Source organism: Clarias gariepinus, chromosome 21 (assembly GCF_024256425.1).
Source record: "Clarias gariepinus isolate MV-2021 ecotype Netherlands chromosome 21, CGAR_prim_01v2, whole genome shotgun sequence".
Taxonomy (NCBI): domain Eukaryota; kingdom Metazoa; phylum Chordata; class Actinopteri; order Siluriformes; family Clariidae; genus Clarias; species Clarias gariepinus.
Window position 1 is genome coordinate 14956162 of NC_071120.1, and position 11231 is coordinate 14967392.

The window sequence follows — 11231 nt, forward strand, 5'->3', positions numbered from 1 at the left end:
TACCTCTAAATGTGTAAACGCCCTGCCTCTAAAAGCCCCATGCAGCTGCTTTCATGTTGGTTTTTATTTAGTTTCACAGAGAGTTACACATTTGGTTTGATAATTGCCATGCTTTTCAGGTTATCAATGAATAGAGCAATATACAACACAATACCTGAAGGAGAAAACATAAATGTAGAAAAAACGAAAAAAAGAGGAAAAAATGACAATGGAGAAAGAGGGCTCATTATCCATTTTTTAAAGTTAATGTACAATACACCATTGTAAGTGTTGAAAAACTGCTGTGTATTGCTTGTAAAACAACTCCTAAATTTTCCTCTTTTATTTCCAGAGCCAGCTAAAGGCATACAGATGTGATTTTCTTCACTGCTATCTGCTGGGGCAGCAGCTTTAGAGACAGTGACATTGGGAAGCTAAATAAATTAATCAGGAAGGTTAGTTTGGTACTGGGGTCTCCTCTGAACATCATGAACACCTCACATCCCCTCCACAACCTGCTGGGCAGAACGCAAAACACTTTTAGGAAGAGAATTCCTTAGCACCACTGTGACAAAGAATATAGGAAGTCTTCCCTGTTAACAGCCATTTAACTCTACAATAACTCTCCTCACTGTCAGGAGAAGGATCTCCTCTGACATCACTCTACATATGGTCATGTACTTTTTGTAGTTAATAGTCATATTGTTAAACCTGTTAATATCCCATGGTGCACCCTAGTAAAGTATACAGTTTCTTTAGATTATTCACCTGACTGGACTAGGATGATCATGTGCATGATCTTCTTTAATATCCCAATGTACTTTATTATTAACTCATTGAAGCACCCTAATGTACAGTAAAGTATTCACCCGTACAAACTGTATGATCATTGTATACACTGCATGGTCAAAAAAAGTCAACACTTGGATTTAACTAAGCAAATAGCTAAGAGGGTTTATTGGATAATTACTGCAGTGATTAATATGGTACAGTTATAAGGTAAATAATATTGTTTAAAAAAAACAACAGTAGAACTCACCACTAGTTAAACTATTTAATAGTGAAATAGTAAAGACTAAACAGCAATGTAGCTTTAGAAAAACACTTATCAGTGAGGCTAATTGGAAAAAAGGCTTTAGTTTGCTAGAGAACATAAAGAACGGAATGTGGAGCGCTGGAAAAAGGTCATGTGGTCTGATGTGGCCAGATTTACCCTGTTCTAGAGTGATGGGCTCATCAGGGTAGGAAGAGGAGTGGATGAAGTAATGCACCAGTTATGAATAGTGCCTACCACACAAGTCTGTGGGTGATTCCAAGATGACATTGCCATGATTCACCAGGCCCACATTATGAAAGAGTGGTTTGGGGAACATAAGACATTAGTTTCACACATTGCGAACACAGAGTCCAGACCTTAACCCCATTGAGAAAGATGTGCATCGGTCTGACTCTCCCTTTATTAATGCAAGATCTTAGTGAGAAATTAATGCGACTCGGAAATAAAGGTTGTGACATTGCATTGTGACATTGTTTGACTTTTTTTTTTATAGGCCAGGCAGTGTACATAGGATCAGTGTGTACTCTATTACGTTTTAAGGCACATTAATGTACAATTTCCAGATTATCCATTTGACTGCATGAATGTTCAATCTATTATATTTTAGGTGTTCTCTTTTTTACCTTTTTTTTTTTTTGGTTGTGTTTCCAAACGTCTTGCACACCTTGTTTGTTGTAATGTTGTGCATAATATGTTAACTGGCTGCTGTAAATTATAATTTACCTTTGGGACGAATTAAAGTACTGTCTGGTACTGTTGTTACTGTTCCTGTTGTTACTTTAATCCATTAAACCTTACACTCCGGCTCTCTTGTGCAGTTACCACTGCTGGTAAATTTTTCACTGCTTAGAAAGATGTTGCTAAGTCTCATGCTCCTAACTGCTGTCACTTTCAATGCCCATAACTCATTGCACATCACAATTGTCTGTACTCTCTCCACTAATATTCATCCTCATTTAGTGAAATTTGCACATAAATTTGCACATTTCATTCTCTTTATATATGTATATATAATATTTGTATATGTATTATACTCTTATATTTTAGTCATTTCTGTTGTAATAGGGTTGTCTTCCAGGGTTTTTTTAAACTACACTATACATGATTGTTGTGATAATCACATGATACATGATTATCTGCAGTACAGATACAAAAAAATACTTAAGTTCAGTAACAGAGTATTTATACTTTGTTATTTGCCACCTCTAATTTTTGTAGAAAGTAAAGCTGTTGCGTTGATGCGTGCATTGAGCTCATGAATGCCTGTTTTTTAGTCACAAGTGCTAACCGCTACACCACTGTGCCTCTCCAATTATTATTTTATATATATATAAATTTACATATAAATTCTTTTTAAAAAAAAATACCCCCACTCATCCTCACCCACGAAATATAGTTCAAATCTCTTCACTCAGGTTTGTTTGATCCTCAGTTGAATTGGATTAATAGAAAAAAGGCTCGCGCGCCCCTTTGATACTTTTACTTTGAAATTGTTAACCGGTTTTGACCGGAAGTCAGACTCTTCGTTTGTCCAACACATTGCTGTTTGGTTTATTTATTTATTTACTTATTCCTTTAACCAGCGGGTACACGTTCTGTTAGAGGATTTCTTTAAACCTATATTGATTTTGCGTGTTTATTTTCGCGCTTAAAGTTGAATTCCCAGGACCTGTGCGGTTGAGGTAACAGTCCGCGGAGCTGAACGCGTCTCTAGGAAACTCGTCTGGACGATAGAGGGACAGAGGGGACGTGCAGAGACACCTGGGGTCTGATAATTAAATGCTGCTTTATCAAAAAAGAAAAAATGCTACCATAGCGCGAATTAATAGATTCATTCGAAAAAACAATCTTAATGCTAAAGGAGTAATTTATCTTCTATTATAGTATATATTCTTATTGGAGAATTTAGGTGTAGCATGTTCTAAAAGAAAAATACCCCTGAGTACATAAACAAACAAAACAAAATCAATGAAATTACTTTCAAAGATTATTCATCATCATATGCAGAAAATAAAAAAAACTTAGAGTTCTTGTTCTGATCTTGTCCTGCTCATCCATTTATCCCTAATGTGTGCCAGGTGAATGTACAGGTCACTAATGAAAGGCTGAAGCAGACAACACTGTTTGAATAACAGCAGGCAATGTTTAGCACCATGCACGGTGTTAAACTACCAATAACGGTGAAAGTGGACATCAATGTGCTCCTGGCTGCAGTCACAGTCTCTGGACTCCTGACCAGACTGTACGGGATCCAGTCTCCCAGAGCTGTCGTGTGAGTGTTGCATTACATCACCAGTCTCTCTGTGACTGTTTATAATCATACATCTCATACATCTCTTTCTCTCTGTCTTTCTGTTTCACAGCTTTGATGAGGTTTACTATGGACAGTTTGTGTCTCTGTACATGAAAAGGGTGTTTTTTATTGATGAGAGTGGACCACCTCTTGGACACATGATCCTGGCACTAGGAGGTAGGAAACAGTGATGTAATACCCATAAAACAAGCCATTCATTTCGTTTCCTGATTCCTTATATGGTAACACTTCCTAATGGCCATGTCATATATATCCATATATCTGATGTTTGATGGACCCTTTTGTCTTCCTGGAAAATGCTGATTTATTTTCTAAAGTCTGGATGTCTCCAGTGTCTCTATGACTTACACGTTAATGATTGGTCCTCTTGATATATGGGACATGCATGTGATACAGAGCACCTGGCCAAAAGCCTAAACATTCATCATACGTGTGTGTGTAGATGTTTGTCTCTCTCTCCCAGTTCAGGCCCAGCCATTGTGGTGCGCCGAATGACCACTTCAATTGTTTCTTGCTGATTACTGATCAGATTGGATTCTGGTGGATATAAAAAAAATATATGATTGGTCTTTTTTTTACATTTTACAGTGACCACATTCAAAGAAAGCTTCGAAACTGACACTGGTCGTTTGATATCTGATAGCTGGTCTTTTGACTCACACCTCAAATAGAATTAAAGGGCACTCAGGTCATACACATTACTCATGAATAATAGTCAGTGGCAATCAAATGTAATTAACTGTTTTATCAATCTATAGGGTTTCGTGCAAAATAAACCACAGGGTAGTTACCGCAGTAAGGCTGTGTGTGAGGGCATTTTCAGGAGTCACTACTGAACTACAAACAATGTCCAAAGATGACAACAATCACATGAGGAAGAAAATCACTTCTTTTTTATGACCGCAGTGTTGAAGTGGTAAGAAAAAAAAGAAAGAAAAAAAGTTTCCGTTTTCATCCTTGCACACTGGCAGGGAAATGATGTCATCTGGATGACTAAAAACCACAGGCATGACGTTCTGTTCTCATGTTACATTCAGTAATTTGATTACATTATGTTAAATTTATCTCTTAACAGGTTTTCTCGGGGGATTTGATGGCAATTTTATCTGGAACAGAATTGGAGCAGGTAAAATGTTCTTTTTAACTTGTGTAAAGGTTCAATAGTTGAGTGATAAATATGGAGATCATTTTTCTTCTGCAAAGTCTAACCAAAAAGACATTTATTAATACTTAATCTTTACACATGTACTTTCATTAACATATATCATAAAAGGTTTTTTTTCCCCGATTTTCTCCCTAATTTAGTCATGTCCAATTCCCCCCACTAGGGGACTCCCACATTAAGGCTACTACTACCACTCAGTTGGGAGGGCCGTAGACCATCACGTGTTTCCTCCGAACCACGTGATGCCAGCTGAGTGCATCTTTACGAACTGCTCTCTCACACACTGTTGGGGGTGTAACACTCGGAGGACAGCGCTATCCGCTCCTTCCACTTGCGTGAGCTTGCAGACGCCCCTGATTGGCAGTAGAGCCGTGGCTAATGTGGGAGCGCTAAGTCCCTCCCCTCAGAGAGCTCGGCTAATCAGCTCTCTCTAGATCTCTGGCTGCGAGAGGTTACAGCATCACCCTGGAATCAAACTTGCGATCTCCAGATGATAGGGCGAGCATTTTCTATTTTCGTATTTTAAGTAATAGACCATACATTATGTCCAAAAATATGTGGACACCCTCACAATCAGGTCCAAACATGTTTCAGCTTGACAATGCCCTTGTGCACAAAGTGAGCTCATCATGGCATAGTTGGTCAACGCTGGAATGGAAAAACCTGATCCTTAAATCCACTGAACACATTAGGGAGGAACTGGAGTGCCGACTCTGCACCAGGCCTCCTCATCTGACTTCAGTGCCTGACCAGAAGAGTTGAGGTTATTAGAACAGCAAAGGAGGACTAAATTTGCACAAGTGTTATCTTTGACTATATTGTGTACTTTTCTTCCATTATGCTTTATATAGTTTAAAAAAAAAAAAAAAAAATTCTTTTTTTCCTCCACTATTTTATTTTATTTTAAATCAATTAAGCTGACCTATATGAAAAATGCTCTTTCCCCTTCTGTTTTAAAGAAGTGTAATTATTGCTTCGTCTCTCATTTTTTGTTTGTTATTTCCTGTTATGTATGTTAAAGCATACACCAGTAATGTTCCGATATGGACCCTGCGTGTGATCCCTGCTTTGGCTGGGGCATTTTCCGTTCCCCTCGCCTACCTCCTGATGGTGGAGCTGGGATATTCTCATTTCTCTGCACTCGGAGCTTCGTTGCTACTCATTCTGGGTAAATGCTGATATTTTCTGTCGTCTTATCAGTCGACATATCATAACTTATCGTAACGGATGTTAACCTCTTCAACAGAGAACTCCCTGATTGTGCAGTCTCGCTTCATGCTCCTGGAGGCAGTGCTGATCTTTTTCCTGCTGCTTGCTGTTGTGTCTTACCTGCGTTTCCACAATTCGCCAAACAGGTAGACATGACCATCAGCTGGTCTAAAGCAGTTGAGATTAAGGCTGTCACGTTAAGGTAATGCTACTACAAAAATATGACACGAGTATGTAATGATAAAGTTTTTTTTTTTTTTTAAGTTTAAGCAGGTGGTTATGGCTCGTTGTCTCTGGAGCCAGCTGTACATTTGCAGTGGGGTAAGTGAAACAATGAATTACAGCAACTTAAAATTAAGCAGTTTTATAGTTTATTAAATACATATTTAAGCTATTTTCGATATTATAATTTAATACGAGAGCTTTACTGGAAATTATGCAAAAGAGGACTTCTTAACTGACAGGTCGTTCACAGTTTACAGTTTCACAGCACATGCTGTTAGGTACTACTCTCTCACAAGCCTCGCATTTGCACCATCGTTGAACCAAACTCTCACATCCTCTATAAAAATCCCCTTTATCACAGTTGATGGTCTCCCACCAAAAGTTTATGGAGATGACTCCACTGACGAGCAATGTGAAAAGAGAGATAAAGAAGTTTCAAGAAAAGCAAAGCAGCACGTTTGTATAGGGAGAAAGTTACTCTACTAACGCATTTGAACGACCTGTTAAAAAAAGTTATGCCCACTTTTGCTTTACTTTGTCTATAGCTCTCATATGCCATAGGCCTGGGAGATGAGACAGTATGATAGTGCTAAATACTCCGATACTGGATCTCAGAATACATTTTTCTGGTGTTGTTAGTATTTTTTATTAAAGATTTCTGTATAATTTATTATACATAGGGTACTGCAGTGTGCCTACTGTACATAACATCTTTTTGATATTAATGTAAATTGTATAATTTTAATGTAAATATTTATCTACTTTATTTCCTTAGAGTGAAGTACATGGGTCTTTTTACCTACTTCCTGCTACTCAGTCTGGCAGCGTTTCACGCCTGGCGTGTCATTGGAGATAAAACCTTAAGCAATGTGAGATTTTAGAGCCTGTCCCCCCTGTAGAAGTTCACATTTTATAGCTGGCTTAAAGCATCATCTGACAGACACAATGTCCTGCCACCTCCGTCTTCCACAGGGGAGAGTGTTGCTGCATGTGGTGGCTCGCTTCCTGTCCCTAGTGGTGCTCCCAGTCTTCCTGTATTTGGGATTTTTCTACATACATCTGTCTTTACTCTACCGCAGCGGGCCACATGACCAGCTGATGAGCAGCGCTTTTCAGGCCAGTCTAGAGGTACTGTTCATACTGAGTCAGATTTTCTGCATGAAGGAGCTCTTTCACTGTTTAATTTTATTAAACGTAAGGGTTTATCCCAACCAAAAAAGTATCCCTAATATACACAGCATAATTCATTCCGGAAGTGGGCTCATATTTCAAGACACTCGTAAATCAAAGCAAATTTCCCTATAAGAAATAATAGAAACCTAAATTATTCATTCCATAGCCCAAAAAAATAAACACATAAAAATAATTAATACAAAATATTAAGTAAAAATAAAACAAATTAACCTGCTCTTTACCTTTGAAAAAAGTAAAAAAAATCCAGACAGATAAGTGTTTAAATTATTCAAACACTCTGTTAAAAAATAGAGGACTCAGACCTTTGGACCCATCTGTGTTTGAATTTAATTGACTTTGCGTCTTTGTTAGTCCTGTTAGATTGCAAATGTCTTGCTGTGGATAGTCTCATGTACTTTGAAGTAAACATCAGCAGCATGTTGAAACAGCGTCACTCGAGTCTGATGCTATTATTCTGGCTATTGAACATCTTGCTTGAAATCAATACTACAATAAAATCAGCATCTAACATCGTAAGTAACTCATGGATTTAGCATTGGTATTTTTGTAATGAACAGGGTGGCCTGGCCAGAATTACACAGGGTCAGCCTCTGGAGGTGGCGTTCGGTTCCCAAGTCACTCTCCGTAGTGGTTCCAGCAAACCTGTTCCATGCTGGCTTCATTCTCACAAGGCCAACTATCCAATCAGGTCAAAGATCTTTGAGTTGTTACACGTTGTTGTTAGTACCATTATGATGCATAAAATAAGAAATTGGACCTGGCTACCTTATTAATGTTTTCCCTTTTTCTAACCGAGTAAAGATATGAAAACGGGCGCGGCAGCTCGCACCAGCAGCAGGTGACATGCTACCCTTTCAAAGATATCAACAACTGGTGGATTATCAAAGATCCAAGAAAGTATGCATGACTTCCAACTTTCAGAACCTTCTGCATGTCTTGTGATTTAGTGATGAAGTAATTATACCTTGTGATGTTTTAGACAGAGCCTTGTGGTAAGCAGTCCACCCAGACCCGTCAGACATGGCGATATTGTACAGCTGCTGCATGGCATGACCTCACGTTTTCTCAACACGTAACTAAACTCCACTTACACAATGTGACACGTAGGCGTCAGTTAATTTGCTCATAAGTAACGCTGATGTTGCATATTGTAGGCATGATGTTGCAGCTCCCATGAGCCCTCACTCCCAGGAAGTGTCTGGCTACATCGATTTCAATGTGTCCATGCCAGCTCAGAACCTCTGGAGAGTGGTGAGTTTCCTGAACTGATAAAAAGTCAGAAGGCTAGACAGAAAGTGTTTTTAGATCTATATTAATCACGTAGATCTAAACATACCTAAAACAAATGCACTTGACAATATTTTAGCTTGCTAGTTTTGTCGTTTTTTAAAAAACATTTATATAAAAAGAAATAAGACCCTCCCTAAGTACTGTAGGAACAAGCCTCTTAAGCTGTACTTGACATTCCCATTGAGCTGTTCAGATTTACACAGTAATTTAAAGACTAATTATACTTAAAAAAAAAATTTGTATTTTTTTATTGAATAAATAAATAAATAAATCCAACTATCAGGGTGTTACTCTTGTTTCTTTTTCGTAATTGTAATTCTGAATAAGGGTTATGAGAAGGGGCCTCTGAAACGTATTACTTCTTAGTAAACATTGTATAAATTAAATATATTGAGCTGACTTATATGTTCACATTGATATTGAGACCTTAAATTTGTTCCGTCTGCTTTTCAGGACATTACAAACCGTGAGTCTGACCGAGACGTGTGGAAGACTATTCTGTCAGAAGTGCAGCTGATCCACGTCAACACCTCAGCAGTGCTAAAGGTTTGAGATTTGTGTGTGTACTTTATACTGTATTAATTTATATTTTATATATTAGAACATAAAATAAATTAAAATATGGTTTATGCTTTGCCTCATATAGCTGAGTGGAGTGTCTCTTCCAGAGTGGGGGTTTCACCAGCTCGAGGTGGTGGGTGATAAGCTCTATAAAGGCTACCAGCAGAGTGGTGTGTGGAATGTTGAAGAACATCGCTATGGTAGAAGTAAGAGAGAGTCTTTCTTTCAGAGATCATCAGTGCAGCTTGCTGTCCTATCTCTCTGTATTTATTTTAAACCAGACATGAGTGTGGGGTGAACCAGAAACCCCAGATGCAGAAATGTCAGCGTTGTCAGCATAGTGTGATAACTCTGGCTCTGATGGTTTCTCAGCTACATCATTCAAGTTTATAATTTAAACCACTACCTCAAGAGAATGAAAGGAAGAAAAGTGATCCTGCTGACTTTGTCCATGGCATGTTAGTTACAGAAGAACTGGTTTTCAGATACTGCTGTTCTCATGGGGCTTTTTTACACTTACAACAGTCTTTTACACAGTATTGTAGAAAAACAACCAGTGAGCAGAAACATCTTGTTAAAAAGGAGAGGTCAGAGAAAAATGTTTTGAGCCGAGCATTCTGTTGTTACAGGTCAGGAACAGCGGGAGAGAGAGCTTGAACTCAAGTCCCCAACTCATGTCGACTTCAGCAGAAACCTCACATTTATGGCCAAGTTTATTGAACTGCAGGTGAGTACGAAAAACTGATTTTATGAGGTTCTGTGAGTTTGAGTTGCTTAAAATGTTTATTTTGTTATAGTGGAAGATGCTGACTGTAAGAAATGAAGAGTCAGAACACAAATACAGCTCCTTACCCCTGGAATGGATTACCATGGATACCAATATTGCATACTGGCTTCATCCATCAAGTAACGTATGTTCTTATATTCTTTATTCATTTCTCCATATAGTCATTTGAAAAATCATATACAGTATGTATTTATGTGTGTAATATGAACTCCCATCATTATCTTCAGGCCCAAATCCACTTGATGGGAAACATCGTCACCTGGACCTTTGCAAACCTCGCACTTATTGTTTACATGGTCCTGTTTTTCACTTATCTCCTGAGACGCCGGAGGAAAATAGAGGATATCCCTAAAGGTACGTGATTTTACTATTAAAAATAAATTTTCAAGGTTAGGCAGCGCAGGTAAAAAAATAGTGGATTGTTACTTTTTTATCTAAAAAACTAAATAAAATAAAATAATTGCAATATTTACTTTATATTCGTGTCCCATTATTTGTGGGAAGCATTGACTTTTGTTTTATCCGATATGTAGCCCGATCAGATTTTTTTTTCTTTATATAAATGTCTATAAATCCATAAGTCTTTGTAAGAATTGTTATGGATCACGATGGATCTGTAAAATTGTGTTGTTGTTGTTTTGTCCATTTTTAGATTCTTGGGAGCAGCTGGTGCTGGCGGGTGTTGTGTGCTCTGGAGGATGGGCTGTTAATTACCTGCCCTTCTTCCTGATGGAGAAGACCCTGTTTCTATACCACTATCTTCCAGCTGTCACTTTCCAAATTCTGCAGATCCCTGTTGTTGTGGAGCATCTGTACACTCACACACTGAGGTGACCCTGGATAAAAATGTTATTAATGTCATCTTTGGTTTCTCATAACTGCTTGTGTAGAATCTTTTTTTCCCCCCCACCCCTAGATCTCCCGCGTACAAGAAGGCGTTTGGTGGAGTGATCCTGGCAGCTTTGTGCTCGGTGTACATTTGTTATCGCACCTTCAGCCCTCTCACGTATGGCCAGTCTGAGCTCTCCTCAGAGCAGCTGGACGCACTGCGATGGAGAGACACCTGGGATATACTGGTCCATAAGCGCTGATCTCTGCAGCGCTCCTCACTGTGAACACTAATGTTTTCCTAGTAACACAAAACTGAAATAAGGAGGAAATTCAGATCTATATAAATGAAAGATGTGGAGTCAAATCATGATTTTATTAGAATGTGCTTAAGATGCTTTATAAGAAGGTACTTAGTTGAACATGTAGTTCTTTTATAATAATGCAAGAACACTATCCATGATCCTGTTAACTAATGTGCCTAAAATATGGTAGGGTTATATTTTTAATAGCTGCTGAATCGGAACGTAGTTTTTTCTATTACGTAAGTATTAAATATTTTTTATATAAACATTTGTGTTATCTAAGGTCCTAGATAGCAACTTTATCACTGTGAATTAAC

At 38.2% G+C, this 11231-nt stretch overlaps 1 protein-coding gene across 1 annotated transcript; it reads left to right on the plus strand.

The window, feature by feature from the left end:
- Positions 1-2592: 2592 nt before the first annotated feature.
- On the plus strand, positions 2593-11180 carry pomt1 (protein-O-mannosyltransferase 1). The gene is made up of 20 exons (XM_053481179.1): positions 2593-2802; positions 3115-3308; positions 3400-3506; positions 4426-4476; positions 5537-5683; positions 5762-5870; positions 5989-6045; positions 6725-6818; positions 6922-7077; positions 7701-7831; positions 7945-8040; positions 8123-8215; positions 8298-8394; positions 8887-8979; positions 9080-9200; positions 9624-9721; positions 9792-9905; positions 10009-10135; positions 10434-10611; positions 10698-11180. Exons 2-20 carry the CDS (start codon positions 3178-3180, stop codon positions 10870-10872), a joined length of 2175 nt encoding a protein of 724 aa, XP_053337154.1. The 5' UTR covers positions 2593-2802; positions 3115-3177; the 3' UTR covers positions 10873-11180.
- Positions 11181-11231: the final 51 nt, after the last annotated feature.

What these genes read in the sequence shown, in the direction of transcription:
- pomt1 (XM_053481179.1), top strand. Translation starts at nt 3,178, where the DNA reads ATGTTTAGCACCATGCACGGTGTTAAACTACCAATAACGGTGAAAGTG. An exon ending in TTCGTTGCTACTCATTCTGG is followed by an intron (nt 5,684 to 5,761) that starts GTAAATGCTGAT and finishes CCTCTTCAACAG; the next exon opens with AGAACTCCCTGATTGTGCAG. An exon ending in GGCTTCATCCATCAAGTAAC is followed by an intron (nt 9,906 to 10,008) that starts GTATGTTCTTAT and finishes CATTATCTTCAG; the next exon opens with GCCCAAATCCACTTGATGGG.